This window comes from Pieris napi, chromosome 4, assembly GCF_905475465.1.
Source record: "Pieris napi chromosome 4, ilPieNapi1.2, whole genome shotgun sequence".
Taxonomy (NCBI): Eukaryota; Metazoa; Arthropoda; class Insecta; order Lepidoptera; family Pieridae; genus Pieris; species Pieris napi.
This window is the reverse complement of record NC_062237.1, coordinates 12675527-12697562: the sequence shown is the minus strand read 5'-3', so window position 1 is coordinate 12697562 and position 22036 is coordinate 12675527. Positions and strand designations below refer to the sequence as shown.

At 33.1% G+C, this 22036-nt stretch overlaps 2 protein-coding genes across 3 annotated transcripts; both read left to right on the top strand.

Annotated features, from left to right (window-relative positions):
* The first annotated feature begins 695 nt into the window (after window positions 1-695).
* LOC125048775 (valine--tRNA ligase) lies at window positions 696-19551 on the top strand. Of its 2 annotated transcripts, XM_047647651.1 has the most exons (19): window positions 696-980; window positions 1250-1417; window positions 1742-1875; window positions 2225-2383; window positions 3553-3814; window positions 5892-6022; window positions 6563-6660; window positions 7294-7418; window positions 8561-8706; window positions 9594-9795; window positions 11437-11538; window positions 12465-12650; window positions 13457-13563; window positions 14269-14496; window positions 15421-15562; window positions 16791-16964; window positions 17622-17816; window positions 18268-18546; window positions 19249-19551. In XM_047647651.1, exons 1-19 carry the CDS (start codon window positions 816-818, stop codon window positions 19462-19464), a joined length of 3219 nt encoding a protein of 1072 aa, XP_047503607.1. In that variant the 5' UTR covers window positions 696-815; the 3' UTR covers window positions 19465-19551. The 2 variants fall into 2 exon arrangements, with proteins under 2 accessions (XP_047503607.1, XP_047503608.1); XM_047647652.1 differs by lacking the exon at window positions 11437-11538 and having other exon boundaries at window positions 697-980.
* Window positions 19552-20402: 851 nt separating this feature from the next.
* LOC125049036 (AN1-type zinc finger protein 1-like) lies at window positions 20403-21973 on the top strand. The gene is made up of 3 exons (XM_047648042.1): window positions 20403-20924; window positions 21156-21258; window positions 21414-21973. Exons 1-3 carry the CDS (start codon window positions 20641-20643, stop codon window positions 21942-21944), a joined length of 918 nt encoding a protein of 305 aa, XP_047503998.1. The 5' UTR covers window positions 20403-20640; the 3' UTR covers window positions 21945-21973.
* The last annotated feature ends 63 nt before the right edge of the window (window positions 21974-22036 follow it).

The following is a 22036-nucleotide window of genomic DNA, read 5'->3' as shown; positions in this document are numbered from 1 at the left end:
CTCTTCTCCACAATGTTATTGATAATGTTACTCAAGAAGACTGGGCCAAATGTGTGAGGCATGCCGAGGAGCTTCAGGATAAGGAATTAAGGAAAACTATCTATTTTAAGAGATCACTACCTCTGATAATTAACCTACGGAAAAATGACATATATGGGGAAGATACGGAGGAGGATTTTTGAAGAACTAAGAAATATCTCTAGAAAAGATAAAAACGTCGTTACGTTGAAACAAATATTTTATTTTATAAATTAAAAACTTTTATTTTATAAATATGATTTATGAACTGAAGCCTCAGTTCATAATGCGTCAACTATACAATTTTCTTTTGACTTTGGAGTTTTTCTTCTATCGTTAAAGATACAAATTGGCTATAAGACTCACAGCGAATTACGATACTTGGGGCTTAGTCAAGATGCCTTAACAGGGGCCTTAGTCAAGATGCCTTAACCGTAGTGTATGTAGAAAGTCGATAACTAAATTTGTATGGAAATGACGGTTCGTGTCGAAAAGTTTTCATACAAATTTAGTTTTTGACATTCTACATACCCCACTGTTAAGGCATCTTGACTAAGGCCCCAGTAGTGTGTCCAGAAAGTCAAAATCTAAATTCGTATGAAAATTACAGTTCATGTCGACAAACTTTTAACATTGACATTGATTATATATTTACTGTCAAAATGTTAATAAACCTTTGAAATTTCAATCTCGTGCTTTCGTGTTCGGTGCTACGAGTGTTACGATTTATAAGATTTCTGTATAAATGTGTACAATTAATATTTTTTACTAAAATTGACTGAATTTGTGAGTTGAAAATGAGTGAAAACAACATACAAAATGGTCTACCTGACGACCAGCCTCAAGAAAAAACAGCCAAACAATTGGAAAAGGAAGCAAAAAAAGCTGCAAAATTAGAAAAGCTGAAAGCAAAATTGGATAAAAAGAGTGTTGCACCAGCTGTGCCAAAAGATAAGCCAGAGGTTAATTCATTACGTTCGCTACATATCCCTTATCAGCTGTATTCTTAAAAGAAAGCGTAAATTATATTGATTGATTTTAGGTTAACATTGTTTATGATATAGTGAAAGGAATTATCGACGTGTATTATTTCGATATTGCATCATTTCTTTTATAAATTAACATATTGTGATTTTATTAGCTGCCAGTGTTTCCTATACATTTTAAATTTATTATTATTATCAATTTATTATAATAATATTTATTTAGGCATGTTAATTTATTTTGACAGAAAAAAGCAAAGGAGACCAAAGAAAGTGCGGTATACACTGCCAATACTGCAGCTGGAGAAAGGAAAGACATAAGTGGACCTATGCCAGATGCCTACAGTCCAAAATATGTTGAAGCTGCGTGGTATGCTTGGTGGGACAAGCAAGGATTTTTCAAGCCAGAATATGGGGTATTAAATGTATTAGTAGTAGTAAAATGTCATTTGTCAGTCATAAACTTTGCAATGGAAGCTGTATCTGTGCTAGATATTGCTTTTCAAAACAATAATAGTCATATTGTTAGTTGTATTATACAAATCCTGTTAAGATTGCTATAATATAATTCCTTTAAATGATTTTAAAAATAAGCATAGACACATACAAACCATCCAATTTCAAAAAATTATCTAAGAGCTATGTCAGAAATCTAATATATATAGATCCGCAATAATATCATATAGATATAATTGTTTTTAATTAATTATATTTATTGACGATTTGTTTTTGATGTTTAGAAAAAGTCTGTGTTGGACTCTAACCCAAAAGGCCAGTTTGTGATGGTGATACCTCCACCTAATGTAACTGGCTCGTTACATCTTGGCCATGCTTTAACTAATGCTGTGGAAGATGCTATTACAAGGTGGCACAGGTAATAAAACTTTTTTTTTCATAACAATGCATAAGATTTTGATAGGATATGTATGGATAGTTTCGCATTGATGCTGTTTTGATGATTACAACATACTATCTCTGATCTTATGTAAACTAACAAACCAATTTATGTGACTTTAAGACCAACGTATATTCCTCAGAAATCAAACCCAGCCTAATTAAACTTGTTAGCTAATTAGTGCATGATTACAAATTAATTGAAGAAAGTGGTTGTATATTAAATAGTTTTTACATTTTGTTTCACTGACTCAGGCAGATGGCATAGATTGTAGTTTGTTATAAAAGCAAATTAAATGAATAATTTTAAATTTTGGAAAATATTTCAGGATGAATGGTCGCACTACACTATGGAATCCAGGGTGCGATCATGCTGGCATTGCTACCCAAGTGGTTGTGGAGAAGAAACTGTGGCGAGAAGAGAAAAAGACAAGACATGAGTTAGGTAGAGAAGAGTTTATCAAACGTGTTTGGAATTGGAAGGAAGAGTGAGTGTTGTAACACTTTTAAATTTAATTTTTTTAAATATCTATCTTTAAGAGATATGTATTTTAAACTGAAGTCTGTAGTTTGAAACACATTGGAAAAGCATAATATTTCATTTAAAGTTAAAAAACTGTCTGATGTTACTCATAATTTGCAGCATGCATGGTCATAGCTGATTTAAAAGTCACAAGACATACAACATTGGTTACTTTTCACACCTTGACCGTATAGATAGCTTTATGCTTGGACGGCAGAGCTATACAAAAAAAATGACACATTGAATTCATAACAACCTTTAATTTTTTTTATGTCAGTAAAATAGTTAGTTTATGTAGTATTTACAATAATATCACAAAATTTACTACACTGAAAAGGGATGAATAATCAAATCAAAGTTTAAAAATATTTTAAGTTTCTTTGACACTGTTATGTGTGTAACGCTTTAGAATACATTAATACTTCTAACATCTGTTTCACACTATCTTTAATGTGTAATAAATAAATATTAATTGGTATAATAGTTCTATAGATAACTTTATATGCTGCAAACTATTAAGAACTGAAAAGCTATAAAGTAATTTCTTATTGTTTCTAAACTTCTAATACCTTGTACATTGCATAGAGAATTAATGTGTGCTAGACTGACGATTGATCAATGGTTTCCATGGCCAACAAATTATGCCTGCTTCGCTATGCCACATTCTGATTGATTGCTTGAGAAATGAGAATCAAAACAAAGAATACATTTCATATAAGTTTAATTTTGCAACTTGTGGAAAAAAAATAGATTAAAACAATCCTTGATGCGGATTATATATCATGCTAAAATTTCTGCTCGATCGGTGCAAAACTTTTTGAGTTTTTGAAGCGTACACAAACTAACATAACATCTTTATATATATAATTCTTCTGTGAGTGTGTATGTCACTGAACTTCTCTCAAACGACTGGACCGATTTTGATGAAATTTTTTGTGTGTGTTCAAGGGGATCTGGGAATGGTTTAGATTCACAAATCAGCCCGGCAGGTGGCGCTGCAGTCGGTACTTTCATACTTTAATATCCTAATAGCTTGAAATATCATGCAGGACAACGTCTGTGGGGTCCACTAGTTTTTAAATATAGATGAAAAATTAACTTATTATTTATTGATGTAATATATTTTATTTTCAGGAAAGGTGGCCGAATTTATGAACAACTTAGGTCACTAGGGTCCTCACTAGACTGGTCACGGGAACGGTTCACAATGGACTCCACTATGTGTAGAGCCGTGAATGAAGCGTTCATAAGATTACACGACGCCGGCGACATCTACAGAGCGAATAGACTCGTCAATTGGTCATGCACACTAAAAAGTGCAATCTCCGATATCGAAGTGGATAAAATGGAGTTGACTGGACGAACACTGCTGGCTATACCAGGGTATGAAAATAAGGTAAGAAGAAATATGCAATGATCAGTTTGAGTACTCTATCTTAGAGTTAGTCTAGTAGCTGAAGTCAACTCTGAGAAGGAGAATTTCGTGAGAGAACCGTCATGCTTTAGACCAGTGTATCCCAACCTATTTTGTGCCTTGCCCCACGAAAGCCTTTCTAAAATTCTGCCTTGCCCCACGTAAGCCTTTCTAAAATGATGCCTTGCCCCACGAAAGCCTTTCTAAAATTCTGCCTTGCCCCACGTAAACCTTTCTAAAATTCTGCCTTGCCCCACGTAAGCCTTTCTAAAATTCTGCCTTGCCCCACGTAAGCCTTTCTAAAATTCTGCCTTGCCCCACGAAAGCCTTTCTAAAATTCTGCCTTGCCCCACGTAAACCTTTCTAAAATTCTGCCTTGCCCCACGTAAGCCTTTCTAAAATTCTGCCTTGCCCCACGTAAGCCTTTCTAAAATGATGCCTTGCCCCACGAAAGCCTTTCTAAAATTCTGCCTTGCCCCACGTAAACCTTTCTAAAATTCTGCCTTGCCCCACGTAAGCCTTTCTAAAATGATGCCTTGCCCCACGAAAGCCTTTCTAAAATTCTGCCTTGCCCCACGTAAACCTTTCTAAAATTCTGCCTTGCCCCACGTAAGCCTTTCTAAAATTCTGCCTTGCCCCACGTAAGCCTTTCTAAAATTCTGCCTTGCCCCACGAAAGCCTTTCTAAAATTCTTATTTCCCCATATTATGTAACATTCATAATTTTTAATATAAAAAAAAGGAATTCTTCACTTACTCACTCTCTTGTTTAATGATAGGTTTATAAGTACCTGAGTAATTTTTCAAAATATAATGAAAAACTGAAATTCAAATAATTTTCGAAGAGCCCCCCTTAACATTCAAATTGCCCCCCTGTGGGGTGTATGCCCCACGTTGGGAAACACTGCTTTAGACCCACAAAACGACGGCATGTTTCAGGAACAGAAAGCCGATCACCGTTTTTATAGCATAGTCAGTATTTGATTTGAGTTACGGCGGTTGGTTAAGAGTGGTCTCAACCTTGCGTTCGTAGGTTCAAATACCGGCTGCGCTGCGTTATAGTACCGTAATAAATAATACATTATTGTTTGAATTCCTTGAGCAGCGCTCCGTGAGCGTTTTCGGAACTAAAAGGCATCATTATTCATTATGGTTACATAAGAAATATATATATATATATATATTCTGTACAGTCCTTGTTAACGCGTTTTTAAATTATTACAGAAGTATAACTCTTCTTCTCGGCAACCTTGTCTGTTAGAAATTTTTGCCCCATCATGCTTCTATTTATTGCATTCTGACATGTTTCAATATAGGCAGAATGCTCGTGTTGTAGAGTTTCCTTTTGATAACCATACTAATTTACTTATTATTAAATATTTCCTACAAACTCCAGAATCTTTTCCATGCATTTTCTATGCGTCTATATATATTCTAGATTAAGTCAAATTGTTTCTTGTCTGAATAAAGGCTTATTATTGTTATTATTATTAACACTCTTCTTGCTCTTTACCCATCATATTTCTTTTATTAGTTTTTTCCCCTACTAGGGTTTCCTGGAAGAGATCGCTTGTTAGCGACAAGTCAGCCCGTTGCATAATTTTTATGTATTTCTAGCTGACCCAGCAAACATTGTTTTGCCATGTATAATATTTGTAGGACACATTTTTTCAGTTCAATGAAAATAACTATCTACTATAATAAAAATAGGGGTTGATCGTAGAGGGGTAAAAATTAAGGGCTCTATGTATTTTTGTATGCTGTATCATAAAAAAAATAAAAACAATTTTTTTGATCTAATTAATAAAAATTAAAATTAAGGGATGGACCACCCTAAACATTTAGGGGTTTGAAAGATAAATGTATATTAGATAGTAGCTGATTCTCAGACTTACTGAATATGTATAAAAAAATTCATAAGAATCGGTCGAGCCGTTTCGGGAGTATAGGAACGAACATTGTGACACGAGAATTTTATATATTCGATGTTATTTGTTTGTATAAATGAAACGAAGTGTGAATAAATATATATATATATAAATATAACTCTTATGTCTTAGGTAGAGTTTGGCGTCATCGTATACTTTGCGTATAAGATGGAGGATTCTGATGATGAAGTGGTGGTGGCCACCACTCGTGTGGAAACGATGCTTGGTGATGTCGCTGTGGCTGTAAACCCTAATGATGATAGGTAATATTGTTTAATTCTTGGTGAAAATAAATTAAAAACTAACTAAACTAGCTATGTTGAATATAATAGTAATTTTATTATTTATACTTGATTTTCGTGTATAGGACAAATTAAGAATATGACTTAGAAAAAATATGTTACGAAATAATCGATTTTTCTCTCTTTAAAATAATTCGAATTGTAAAAAATCTGTATAAAAAATAATCGATTAATAATACAGATCATTTTTCGACTGACAAATGACATTCCTTTTCTACGTTAGGTGAACAAGCTTTTCTATCTTTTAGCACAGATTTTATTAATATAAAAACTCCTTTATTTTTCCCTGAGACGAATAAGAACCCAACTACAATTTATCATAAAACAATTACTTATACTAAAAATATGATGGAATAGATAATTTACGATATTTAAGAAAGATAGATTAAATAGGGTGTCTTGTGGGATGTTGTCAGTCAGAGAATGAGTAAATTGTTTTTAAATTACGTAAACAACTCGAATATTTTATCCAGCCTATAAAAGCCGTCTTTAATATTCCAGGTATAAAAAGTTTATAGGAAAACGCTTGGTCCATCCAATTGTGAATAGAAAATTACCTGTGATAGCTGATGATTATGTTGACATGACCTTTGGAACTGGTAAGTGTATTATATATTTAACTGATATAATGCCTTTTTTGCGGTATATATATATATATATGTTAGAATCTATCTAGTGTAATATTCATGACCATTACGGTGAACATAAGTTTTACAAAAAACATTACACTTCCAAGTACAAATTTTAGTTTTTACTAGTAATTTAAAAATACTACAATCAGCCCGATACCAAATATATAAAGCTCTGAGTAGGTAGCGTTTATTGTATTGTAAAGGAGCGTTCAAGTATTACGTAGCGAATTTTGTGGGGGGGGGGGGGGGGGGAGGGGGTCCTTTTGTAAAACGTTACGATGCGGGGCGGGGATTGAATTACGCGTATTAAATTTATTAATTAGTGTTAATATTATTTTCAACTTTCCAGTACTTTACACCACATAATGGTAACTTTTAAGTATAAAGAGTCACTAGGTGGTCACGAAACGTTTAACTATACTTGGGAATAGAAAAACGTTATGGCGCGTTATATGGGGGGGGGGGTTGTCAATAATCTCCAAAAATCGCATGACGTAATACTAGAACGCATCCTTGGTAGCAGAGAGGATTTCTGGTGTGAATCGAGTCATAGCATAGCCTTTGTGCGAAAAGAACATGACTAGATATATTACTTTTAAGGTGCTGTTAAAATCACTCCGGCCCATGATCAGAATGACTACGAAATTGGAAAACGTCACAATTTGCCTTTCATTAACATATTTGACGATGAGGGCAGGATGTTGGACAATTGTGGACCGTTCGCTGTAAGTATTTGCATATTAAGCATGTATTTTCATGTAAAGAATATGTACATATATACTAGCTGACCCGGAAAACGTTCTTTTGCCATGTATGTATATTATTTAATAAAAAAAAAAATTTTTAGTTCAATAAAAATAACTATCTACTATAATAAAAATAGGAGTTGATCGTAGTGGGGTGAAAATTAGGGCTTCTATGTATTTTTGTATATAATATACCAAGTCCCAGAACCACTCTGTTGCGCAGATCTAAGTTATCAAAGGCGTTGCGCCTAATACTGTCTCCGACGCTATCGGCATATTTATATGTTCACAGAGTGAAATCGCAGTAGTGATATATACATATTGTGTATTTAATATTATATTTTATCGACATTATCGTATTTATTTACAGAAATACATACAGTACGTATATCTGTTAATAAATAAATAAATATAGTAGGATTGGGAGAGTTAATAAGAGGATCAAATATAGTGTTTTATAATCTATTAGTTCTTTTTTAAGAATTTATTTAATTTCTTTTACGTGATCTGTTTAGCCGTATCGAAGCATAGAGACAAACTGTGTATTTTTTACTAGTATTTTTTTAGTATAGATATGTTTCAACGCAGTTAAAATAATTAACAGAATCTGTAGTCCTCTTTACATGAAACCAAAAATATTGTCCTTAGCAAGGTTTAATTTTAAAATACATTTTATTTTTTGTTTTATTATTGTGAAAAACTTGTTCATAATTTATCAATATAACCTTTGATAAGTTTTTATTACACGATATTAAGTATCGCACACTAGCTATATTTATAAACATACATATGTTTTCATGTCACAATGTATTGTCTGCTTTGTCTTTATCGGCCGCTAACTCACCGGGATGGCATTGCGACGTCGCTGGCTCCAAATCCAAAAAAATTGTATCGAAATGTATGGCCATTATTAACCCACTTTGGAAACGCAGACAGGACCAACGGATTCCTTTGTGGAGTCCGGATACGTGGCACGCTGGCGACGTCGCCAAACCAACGTATACGAGCAAGCTTATACGTTACAAGCTAGACACACATGCGCATGATTTTTTTAAGAAAATCAATGAGTTTTGATACAGAAAGGTGGAAATATGATTTATTAATAGTTTTTTTGTTTGTAGGGTAAAAAACGCTTTGATGTCCGTCGGGAAATTATCAAGACTTTGGAAGAAAAGAAATTGTACAGAGACACTGGTGATAATGCGATGGTTGTACCGCTTTGCAGCCGTTCTAAAGATGTTGTTGAACCGATGCTCAAACCCCAGTGGTGAGTGGTATATTTATACAAAAAATTATATGTTTCTGTATTGACAGACTATTTTTTAAAATAAAAAATATTTAGGCCTACTTACAAAGAAAAACTAATGTGATTTATCGTAACTGTAGAATGATTACCTCGTATGTCAAAAAAACATTTTTTTTTTTTTATTCTTAGACTCTTATGTCATTTTACTGGTATAATCATGAAGTTAGGACTTTTTTATGTTATTAATAAATAAGTCCTTTTTACAATCTAAAATTATGGACAAAAACACATAATAATATTTTAACGAACGTTGACGAAATGAAACTTTTTTTTCGTTTCCTGTAATGTTTGGTTCTCTGGACATACGAGGTTATCATTCTACAGCGACATTTATTATTATTATATTTATATATATTATAGCCGGTAAATCATCCTCCCATCTCTTTAATTCTCCTCTTCGTCTTCTTCAGCAACTCCATAGAGACCTTTCGCCGAGTCCTTTTTGAAAATGCTTGCTGTGTTAATTATTTGAAATTATTATTCTTTTTAAATTTAAATAAAATTTAAGTTCGTTTTTTTTTGCGGTCTAGAATTGTCCCCGTTTAGGGTAAAAGCCGCCTCCATATTTTTTTCCCCCTTTTTTTCTCAAGGCATTCATCTAATTGTCTAGTTTTGATTGTCGTTGAAAGTGCATATTTTTAATTATTGGCGGCTTTGTTTATTTTTATTATTGTCCTATTCTTCGTTTTTCATATGTAATGGATGGTGGTGGTCGCTGTCCCCACGGGGACCAGCCGGATAGGGGAGTATTTTGTTAACGTTATAAACATCATATAACAGAAATATATTATAATGCTTTGTTGAAAAAAATCTTTGGCGGTATGAAAAATTAAATAATAAATTAATAGGTACATACGTTGTAATAATATGGCGGCTGAAGCAATAAAAGCAGTGAAAACCGGTGAACTTAAGATTATTCCTGATGCTCACGAGAAGACCTGGTACCACTGGATGGAGAATATCAGGGACTGGTGCATATCAAGACAACTGTGGTGGGGACATCAGATACCCGCGTATAAAGTCAGATTGCCAGAAATGAATTCTATTGAGGTAAATAATAGTTTTAAAAAACTCTTTGCGTATTAATGTGCTGCGACTTGTACAATAATGAACCTTATTCCTTAAGGAATAGGGTATATATTATGTTTAGTACGCATTGATTGAAATATATATCGGACGTCAAGGCAGAATACAAAATACCATCCGTATCACCTAGATGTCCTTCGTTCCACAACTGAGCGTTTCTTAGGGCAGTTTTTGCCTCGCACCACCACTATGTGGAACCAGCTTCCCACTGAAGTGCTTGCGAACCAATTCGACTTAGGGTCCTTCTAGAAAAGAGCGTACTAATTTTTATAAGCCCGGCAACTCACTTGCGAGCCTTCTGGCAATGGAAGTGTCCATGGGCGGCGGTATCTGCTAACATCAGATGAGCCTTCAGTCCGTTTGTCTCCGGTTACATAAAATTGCATTATGTATTATTTCAGCCGCAAGTTGTTGGTGTTGTTGTCGATGTTATCGTTTCTTTGTATTCTTTTTTATGTTGTGTCGCTGTTAGTAGTAGGTGAAAAACAAATTAATTACTTACATATAAATGTTTCCGTGTTATGTTATATAAAAAATTAAAGATTCTATAACCATAAGTATTCAATATTATTTAATGTATTGTGAAAGAAATGGCTGGAATCAAAGTGACTGGTCCAAGTGCAAAGGCTCTCAATCAAATTCTCATTTTCATAGACGAAGTTTAGTCAGTATTTGCATGCGTTTCAGAAAGAAATGCATGCAAACGACCAAGAGAAGTTGAGGAAAATGGTAAAGACCATGAAGAGAAGGATACGGTGCGCAGCACCTGTGCGAAGGGAAATGGTGATTCAGGCGTATCTGAAAGAAAAAGAGAAATACGAGATCTTGGTCAAAAAGGCAAAGGTAGAATTGAATAGTCCTGTATTGTCCAAGAGAGTTTATGGGTATGAGTCTCGAGTCGTTATGGGGCCAGACAGGGCGGGTTAAATTCTCTTCTTTTCTGTTTGTACGAGGAAGCTACGTGTTATTCTCTTCCTTTTGACATGTTAACGGGACTTGACAATAATTTGTTGAAATGATGTTGTATAAGATTTTAGTGAATGTATGTATGAGTTTTGAAATTTTGCATCGGAAGGAGATAACGCGTTGGGCGGTCTTTATATTTAATATAAAGAGGCGTTGGACATAAGTACTAAGATGACCGTTGCAGCAATAGCTTGAGGAAAATCACTGAATATTTTATGGAACTATATAAAATAAAATGACAAATTAATGATACAGGATTCCCATATACACGGATAAAGCAGACGTGGGTATTATAGCAAATCAGTAAGAGGACGATTTGACGAAGAAGGCTGATAAATATTCTCAGACGATAATGCACAAACTTATATTGTATAACATTATTTAACGTTTATAAAATATTATTTATTCATGTACACTTTAAATCGGCAGAAATCAATAGTTCAGTTTTTAAACGGTTTTTAAACGGTTAACGGCAGTTGATCGGGCGAGAAGAACTGGCGATAAAGTCGCTATCACTCCAGATTTTATTTTACAAAATGTTTGTAAGCACCCGTAATTATTACATCACGCTCATCGTCACGTATTAAAGTAAAATTCGCCATTTTAATACAATATAATAAAAAAAATAAACGCTTAAAGGGTACCGAAGAGCGAGTGTACGTAAAACCGCATCGGCGACGCACTCGCTCGGGCCGGAAGAAAGCGCCGAAACGTTCGCGATTTGTACGAACACAGATAAATGTATGTACGCATGTCGTTTTTGCTTGATCACAAATGCTACACTTTTATTACCCATGTACTTTAGTGAACATTGCATTCGTGTGTAACAGTTTTTTTTAATATTTTATCACGATTTTTTACAATTACATAATCTTAATTTCACTTTTGTTTTTAGTTGCTTGATTCGCTCTTAATTCCTTTAGTAAAGTGTGTTTTGCCATAGAAAATTGTTCTCCCTAGAATCATTTTTTAGAATTTATCTCTTGATTTTATCAGTAGGCCTGCTAAATACTTCGATATATTCCCATTCCTATTAATTCTAGAAGTAATGATGTGAGTATGTTCTGACCATATTAAGTCGTGTGATTTTGCATTCGTTACATTGTTTGCGTCTGTTTCGTTAACAGATTAGATATTCACATTGCAAACAAGTATTGCGCAATACAGACTTCGGCAGATTGTAAAAGTATTTTATTTAATATTTATTGACTTCTCGACTTTAACGTAACTCTATTTTGTCTATATATTATCCCTTGTCAGCATTGGCTTAAATCAAAAACCATCGGATGTACAATTTAACAAAAAAAATTACTGGATTTGGACTGTTGACGTAATAAGAAAATCGAATATAAATATAAATGCCCCCTATAGTGCTTACGTAATACTTGAATACCTTCTATGCATTATTTTTTTTAGATTTGGGGAGTAAGACAGGGTTACAACCTCTTCCATAACGAAGATCATAAATTGTACACGAACATAATCATTTTAATATGTTATACCGATACCGGCAAACTTCTTGAGCATTAAACAAGGGAGTGGGGGAATGGTTGCGTATCGTACGGGACACGCGGGACACAAACGTCAACTGATTTACCAAGATGTTTGCCGGTATCTGTACCAAAAATTTAACAAATAAGTTTTCTAATAATGGATAACTCTCCCAGAATGAAGAATTATGGGTATCGGCACATTCAGAAGACGATGCTCGAAGAAAAGCAGCTACCAAGTTCAATGTGGCCCCTGAAGATGTCACTTTGAAACGAGATGACGATGTCTTGGACACTTGGTTCTCATCAGGGCTGTTCCCATTTGCGATATTCGGCTGGCCGGATGAAACGGATGATTTGAAGGTAAGCATATTAAAACTATTAATTAATAATTTATTTATCTTAATAAATTAAAGAATTTGTTGAATGGGCGTTTTGCGTGTTTTACAACGCGGTCATGATTTCGTCCTGTCAATTTTATTATATATTCTAAATAATAATTGTTGGTTTACGAGACTTATGTAAAGCGATTTTTTAATATTATTTACATAAATAACTGGTCGCCTATGTATTCAGAAATATATTTAAGGAAAGAAATTAAATATTATGACACTATCTGGTCAATATATTCTTGAAGCCTTGTTGTATGGACGAAAAAATATAAACGATTTTAAAATAAATAGTGACTTATATGAAAGTACTAGAAACAGAACTAATTTAAGTGTACGACCAGGCTCCAGAACATAAACCACTCCTTATATGGAAATTGTATTCGTTTTTACTGCAAACTCCCAAGCGAAATTAGAGAATTATCACTGAATAAATTCAAAACCCTCGTTAAACGTAAATTAATCAATAAAGGTTTTTATACATTTGACGATTATTTAAATGATCCTAATCCTTAGGATTGATTTGCTCCAGTTCAAACAATTTGTATGACTCAATACTTGGCGATTAAAAAGGGTGGCGTAGAGTTTCTTGCCAGTTCTTCTTACCCGCTCTACGCCCTTGACTTGCGAACTGGTAGAAAATTTTAAATTTAGTATAAATTTAATATCTTTTCTGTTGACGTTCATAAGTGTACTTGGTTGGAATAAAGTTATTTTGAGTTTGATTTTATTTTTGTTGTTAGACAAGCCGTATATAATGTTATTTGTGTTTATTCTTAGGCATTTTATCCTACAACATTATTGGAGACTGGGCATGATATTCTGTTCTTCTGGGTGGCACGGATGGTCTTCTTCGGGCAACGGTTAATGGGGAAACTACCATTCAAGTAAGTTTAGTAAAACACAATAGACAATATATCATTTACAACGTATAGAATCTAGAGAACATTTTTGATAACTTTCACCTTATATTCGGATATATTTTTTATGATATGGTTTTGTAATGTATTTACCACGAAATATATATAATAAGGTCCACGAAACTAGATAAAGCTTGGTGCGGACATCGGATATATCTATTAAGCTATTTATTTTCATAAATATGTCGCAGATTCGAGTCATTGATATTGGCCATAGTTATTTTGACTTTGACACGTTGACAATTTACAACCTGTAAGATGTCTATGATGAGCAGCATTGGTTTAGTGGTAGTAGCGTGTTACCTGAGTTCGTAGGTTTGATCCCCGGCTGTGTACCAATAGACTTTCTTTCTATGTGCGTATTAAACATTCGCTTGAACTGTGAAGGAAAACATCGTTGGGAAACCGGCTTGCCTTAGACCCAAAAAGTCGACAGCGTGTGTTCACCTGCTTGCCTATTAGATTGATTGAGTATTGATAGACAAATGATCATGGAACAGATACAGAGATCTGAGGCCCAGACCTAAAAAGGTTATAGCACCACTGATTTATTTAAGAGGTCTATAATATTGCGTGGTGTTACCATTCTAATAAAACAAATGACCTCCGAATCTCAATGTCATAATCTCTAACAAACACTTTTACTTAATTAAAAATTATATATTGTTTCAGAGAAGTATACCTTCACCCAATGGTCCGAGACGCTCACGGTCGTAAGATGTCAAAATCACTGGGCAACGTCATTGATCCAGTGGATGTTGTAACGGGCATCACTTTGGAAGAGTTGCACGCTCAACTTGCGGAATCGAACCTGGATCCACGTGAGATTGAGAAAGCGAAGCAGGGCCAGAAGCAGGATTACCCTAATGGGATACCTGAGTGCGGAACTGATGCTCTTCGGTTAGTCTTTGAACTTCTAGAATTGAATTTATTTCAAATTACATTTTAACTAGGTAAACTATTATGATAATAAGGGTCTGTTTCACAATGTACGGATAAGTTCTACATAAGTTCCAAATTAGCTATTTATTACTTATTGGTAGGATAAACACTATTGTTGCGTTTCACGACTGTCAGATAGCGCTATTCGTCACATAAAGTCCATCATAAGCTATGAGTCCGATGAATGTCAAATAGCACAATTTATCTTCAAAATAATTTATGTGTTGCATAGCTATTTGGCACTTTATCCCTACATTGTGAAACAGACCCAAAGTGTTATAATTTAATACGAAATTCCTCCCGAATCACCTTGACGTCCGTCGTCCGTCCACAACTTAGCGTTTTTAAGGCAGTTGCCGCGCACAACCACTATGTAGAACCAGCTGCCCATTGCCCCCTGTTTAAAAAAAAAATACTTTAAAGTATAAAATAAATAATAATATATATATATAAGATAATAGTAAATATCTGTATACTATCTATATAATATATAATAAGTATATTATAGTGACTCAGGGACCTATATTATATTAGGTTAATATTATTCTACAAGTTTTAAAACATTTATATAAATGGTTTAAAAATCTTGTCAAATTGTTTATTTCGTAAATTTAGCGAGTTTTACGTTAACTCTCGACGTATTTCAAAATAGCCAATGATTTAATTAGAACGATCATCTACTCACTGACAACGTAGAATCACCCGAAACGTTTTTAAACAATTTAATAAAAGTTTTTTACAAATTGTGAATTCTCGTGGTCCATATAACATTTTACTATATTATTTACTTTTAATTTCTTGTGACGTATAAGTCTGTGGAATAAAATAAAGCTGTATTTAAGAAGAATTTATTTCGTATTTATGTTATTTCTATATCTTTAGATTTGCTCTATGTGCGATGACACAAGGCCGTGACCTAAACTTGGACATTCTCCGAGTGCAAGGATATAGATTCTTCTGCAATAAGTTATGGAACGCAACGAAATTCGCTTTAATGTACTTCCCTAAGGACACGGTTTATAAGGTAATTTAATTTATAAGTTAACTAGCCGTTTCGCGCCCGCTTTGCTGGACGAATTAAAATAAATTTTATGTTTCATTATTTTTTTTTTTTCATATTTTTATTATTCTTCTTTTTAACTTCCCGCTAAGAAAATTGAAATATTTCGAAAATCGAGTTTTTAACAGATGTTGACGTTTAGAGGTTCTAGGAAGCCTCCCCGAATGTTTCCGCGGTGAAGTCCGTATGGATAAATTTTCATAAAAGTAAAACAGCAAAAAAAAAAAAAAAAAAGAATTCGCATCGAATGGTCTTTATGTCGATACGATCAGTGGTTTAGGCGTGATTGAGCCTCAAACGAAGACCATTTTCATTATATATATATATATAGATTTTATAGTTTTCGTTTGACATAAGGTTTTTTTCATTAGTATTTGACGTGACAACGTCTAATAAATAGATAAACGCCGGCTGCACGCACGAAAAGGCATGACTCATTGTCCCGTTACGCTCATTGTACGCTTACGCCGCATCTATCTTTCGACTCGATTGGCCTATGCGTCCGAGGATTCACTCTTTCTTTGTGTCTATACAAAATAGTGATGATTCAATAGAAATTATTCAATGTTATTCCTAATAGTATGCATTCATCAACGTTTTGTGATGACGTTGTCACGTTAAACTATTGTCCGTAAACCGACTTTATAGACAACAATTTTTTTTTTTCATTTTGTAATTTTGTCTATGTTTAGTCTATGAAACATGTTTTATAAAACAGATACAAAAACGTCTTGTTCGCATGGGTTTATTATCACATATACATACATATATTTAAAGAAAACACTTTTTTGCCGGATTGAAGTTATTTATATGTATTATTATAAATTTACAATTATTTTGCATAATTTTAAATTTTTCACCGAGTCACCGTGACCACGAAAAATTTAAAATTATAATAATATAATAATAATAAATAACTTCAATCCGGTAAAAAAGTGTTTTCTTTAAATGTGTAAAAGTTATGTCAATAAAGGACAATACTACATATTCATATAGCTTAATAATGATTTGTGTGTCAATAGATTATATGTTTTTAAGTGCGCAATACGTTCTCGGTGAAGCAAAATATAGGAAATGTTATAGTAATTCAAAAGTCCACACTTAGCGCTAAGTGTGACTCCCGTACGTCAAAAACAATACGTTTTTAACATTACACACTGAGGTTTTCTTTAAATGAAGAAATGTCGTCCAGGTACACGAATCCGGTCCGCTACCGTCGACTCTGTCAATGGTAGATAAGTGGATGATGTCACGATTGTCCAACGCAGTGAATAAAACGAACGAAGGGTTCCAGAACTACGATTTCCCAGCGGCCACCACCGCCTGCTATAACCTATGGCTCTATGACCTCTGCGATGTGTACTTGGTAAGTTGTGGAATAGGCTGACTCCATACGATTGGCTACCTTCCTAACATCTTTTAAAACTCTTTTACAAAAACATTTCTTAGCAATATCCTATCCTGCTCAATCTTGACTTTTGTAATTCTTGTATTTCTTTTTTTTTGTTACAATAATTCATGAATACGTGAGATTCGTTTTTTAGTTTATTTTATTAATTTTTTTCTGTATTTGAGAAATCAGTCTTGATAAATTATTTACATAATTATTAACTAGAGAGCGTCTTCGATTTATTTTGTTTACAATTTCTTTCTTACTATTTTTTTTTCTCTTTATGGCTCTGGCATGGTTTTCTTACTATTTTTATTATAAGAGCAGTGTTGGCCTCGTGGCTTCAGCGTGCGAATCTCATCCCTGAGGTCCTAGGTTCGAACCCGGCTGTTCATCAATCGACTTCTTGCCAGTTCTTCTTACCCGCTCTACGCCCTTGACTTGCGAACTGGTAGTAAATGTAAATTTACGATTAATTTAACTTGACGATTCAAAAGTGTACTTGGTTACCCACTTGAATAAAGATATTTTGAGTTTGAGTTTGACTTTCTATCTATGCGCATTTAACATTCGCCACTGATCATTTTTTTTAATAGGGTAAATTATTTATTTAACTTCAGTGTCTTTTTTTAGGAATATTTGAAACCCGTATTTGCTCAAGGCTCGGAATCCGAGAAAGAAGCGGCAAGACGTACTTTGTACACTGTCTTAGAGTACGGCCTGAAGCTTCTAAGTCCGTTTATGCCCTTCGTGACTGAGGAGCTGTACCAGCGTCTTCCAAGAGCTGATGCTTCTTGTCCGTCCATCTGTGTGGCTGCTTATCCTATTGTAAGTATTTATAAAAAAATATATACGTGAAACTTTTAGATGTCATAAGATTTGTGCAAATCAATGGTGACAAAGGGTTTATAATCGGTTAGACTATATTTTCTGTTGAGATACTAATTTTTTTATGGAACAAAATCAAATTATCCCCAAGAATTTTTTTGGGAATGTTTATTAATTACATTATATTTGTTTAACAGAACAACTGTCACTATACAGAGATACCAAATTTATGAGAATAAAACAGATATACGTTTACAATATCTCAATTTAAATATAAATTATTAACAAATTAATAATAAATCTATCCTTTACACCAAAATCAGATACAAATATTCATTAAGTTAATTATGTTTTATACAACCAAAAACTAATTACGGAAAACTTAAATGTATCAAGGCGCACAAATTTTTCTATACTATTCTAAATATACATAATTTATATAAAATTTCAGGCTTCAGACACGCCGTGGCAAAGCAAAAACCTAGAATCAGATGTAGAAAATGTAATGAAAATTGTTCACGCTATAAGATCGACTCGCTCCGAATACAACATCCCTAACAAGACGAAAACAGATGTTTATTTAATTCTCAGTGAGGAATTGAAGATTCTTAAAGATGTGTTCGAGAAGATGCAATGCCTTGCCAACAGTAGGTTTGTGGATGAAGCGCCTCCAGCGGGATGCTCTATTTTGCCAATATCGGATAAGATTGAGGTGCATCTGTATTTGAAGGTAATTTTTCTTTGATAATTTTATATGAGAAAATATTTTGTTTTTGTTAGAAGTCTTATAATACTAAAATGGAACACATAATTACCATTTTTAAATTAATTAATTTATTTTATGTTTAACAATTACAAAATAATAGAAAAAGTTAGGCATATGGGCATCCAATAATAAGTCACACGTGCGTGCGGGCGTGCACAGTTGCGTGCACGCATACGCGCGAAACAAGCAAGACCAATTTTTATGGTTAGGTACGAGTGTCGATAAAGTTTAAATAAAAATTAATGAATGAATTTTAAGATAATAAATGCTATGTAGCATTATTAAATAGGCCCTAAGGCTTGCCTAAGACAGGTTAGAATGAAAGGGCAACACCAACACGACCTTCAGTCATGACGAACGCCGCTAAAGAAGATTTTCTATGCCTAACACAATTTGAATTGGAGTTTCACAACGTTGATTTTCAATGTATATTTTCGCTCTTTCCTTATGACGGAACAAAAAAATAGGAATGTGCTATTTTTTGTTTAAAATCATCAGCTCGGTGTATTTAATTTGATAGAAAATAATAGAGATCAGATAATTTTGGTTTAACTTAAATATCTATTTACTAACCTCGTTTATGTATAGGAAATTATAAAAGAAAAAGCCATATTAGAAATTGGTATATCCACTCAAGATTTACGATTCTAAAATTATTCTTTCTAGGGTCTGGTCGACGCGGAAAAGGAGATTGTCAAACTTGAAAAGAAGAAAGAAGCTCTGGAACAATCATTGAAAAAACTCAAGCAATCCATGGCTGTAGATGACTACGAAACAAAAGTACCATTAGATGTTCAAAAGACAAATTCAGAAAAATTAACCACTACCGAAGGGGAAATGTTGAGACTAGAAACTGCTATACAAACACTTAAAGTGTTTTAAATAAATTGAACTGTTTTCTAATGTTGTATAAGAAATGTGTTGTAAAGCTATTTATTTTCTTTTATAAATAAATGTATTTTACTGCAATATGAGCTTAATATTTTTTGGGTCTTGAAGCTTTGAAATTCTAATTTTGTTGTCATGATTTAGTTTCTCGTAAAATAAATCCACCTGTGTTGGTTTGTCATCTCGTCAGTAAAGAAAAATTGAATTAAATACTTATCAAGCGAACATGCTTTCCTTTAAAGCGAAACATTTTTTATTTCGTTATCCATAACGCAAGACTGCGAAACTCTTAACAAACTACAAGTCGTAGATTTACATTCTGTACTTAAATTTGTTTATCTATAGATCGTCTCTTAAATAATTATTAGACTAGTATATTATGGACTAAGATTCTGCAGCTATCTGTGTCGTGAATAGATAATATATAACATTAATTTTGTATTACAATTAAACAAAAAGCAGAAAAACCTCTCTGTAAATCATTAATGAAATTACACCTGGCAACTTTTAACGTTGCTGACTGAGAGCTGGCAACCTTTTTTTTTCAAGCAATTTCTTTACATAATTTTATTTAATATGACGTTAAATTAATAATAACAGATTTGTTAATAAAACATATATGTAGTTGCAATTTATATCTATCAGCAAATTAATTGTACAAAAAACATTATTGATTGCAAACAGATTATTGCGATTTTATTATAGGCAATCTAAACCTATCGCTAACCCATTGCGTACTCCCTCAACATTAATTAAAATGTATTTTCATTAAAAAAAACAGATAGCTGCATATACAAATTAAGATTTCGACTTTCTACATACACTACTGTTAAAGCATCTTGACTAAACACCTATATATATACTATATTTTATTAGATATCCGTGGACGTGGATTGACTGTTGACATTTGAGATTTGACACTGAACTTTCAACTTCATTTGAATCTTGTAACTTTTTTGAAATTCATGTTTGTTTACAAGTAGTACAAATAATTAGATTTTTTAAAACTAACTGTACATTTAATATATAAAAAGTTACCAGATAATTTACATAAAAGTGTTTTTTTTTTCCAGTGAATATGTATTTCATTACGCTTTAAAGAGCTATATAAATTCTTAGAAGATAGGTTAAAACATTTTGACTGCCAGCGATAAGCAAAAAATAAAGAAAATGGAATTTCCGGATCTTGGGGAACACTGCCAGTACGAGAGTTGCAACCAAACAGATTTCCTGCCACTTCAATGTAAATGTAAGAAGGTGTTTTGCAGAGTACATTTCAATGAGCATTGTCATTCGGGCGATTGTGAATTAGCGCCAAAACCAAAAGAAATTAACCTTAAGAATGATGACCAAATATTCAGGTGTTCAGAGAAAGGATGTAGAAAAGGGAATCTTCACGAAATGTTGTGTACCAAATGTAACAAACACTTTTGTATAGAGCATAGATTTCATCCGTAAGTAGTTATTTAAGTAATTATTTACCATATTAAAATTGGGTAGCAGATGTAGGGGAGGTTTATTTTTATGCCTTTCATACCCAAATCGTTTGTTTCCTGTTACGAACCTGAACATAGAAAAATATTTGTATGAGGAACTATTTAACAGTAAAAGCAAAGAAAGTACATCTACCTAATTCATTTGTTATTTATCTTATTTTTGTTAGTTTATTTGAATTTTTATTTTAGGTCATGTCCAGAAATAGATGATGAGACCATGGCGTTTAAAATAGAACAACTAGAAGCTCCTAGAAGGCAGTTTCAAGAAGCAAATAAACATTTACAAGAAAAGGTAGCTTATCTAGAAAAATATTGGAAAAAACATTATATATATACATATAATAATAGATATAATAATAATATAATAATAATATAATAATGATATAATAATAAAGTATAATTTTACTATTTATTTTTATATCTTGATTTCTCTATTAATGTTTTCAGATTACAGAGAATATTAGAAAAGCCCTTCAGTCTTCTGCCAAAGTTAAAACAGCTTCAAAGATACACCTTATGAGATTAAAACAAAAGGCGAAAGGACCAAAAACAGTAACTCCTAAAGACAGAATTTATTTTGCTATTAAAAAACCTATAAATGTGGAAGCTAAACCTGTAAAAGTCATCAGCGATTTTGAGAATTTAAGGCAAATTGACACAGTTGTTTTAGATCCTGACTTAAAAGACACAAATCCTGTGTTCATTAGTGCAACATGGAGTCTCGGGCGAGCTATAGACAGTATATGTGATAGCTGTAATATTCAAAATGATAATAACAAAGTTGGTCCAACTAAGTTGAGGATATTTCGACAGCTAGATGGTTACTGTATAAGCCCTGTCAAGATGGATGTGGAGATCCAGGATTTAATAAAAAATGAAATTTTATTAGAAGGCGATAAATTAGTTATGGAATATATAAGTACAGATGTACTCAATTGTCTTGACGATACTGCTCAAGTTTTTATAAATTGTGAATAAACACTGTATTTAATCAAAAATATGACTTTTAGTTTGTTTTAGTGTATCTATCAAGAATATACAGATTATATCTAGTTCATGTTTATATCTAG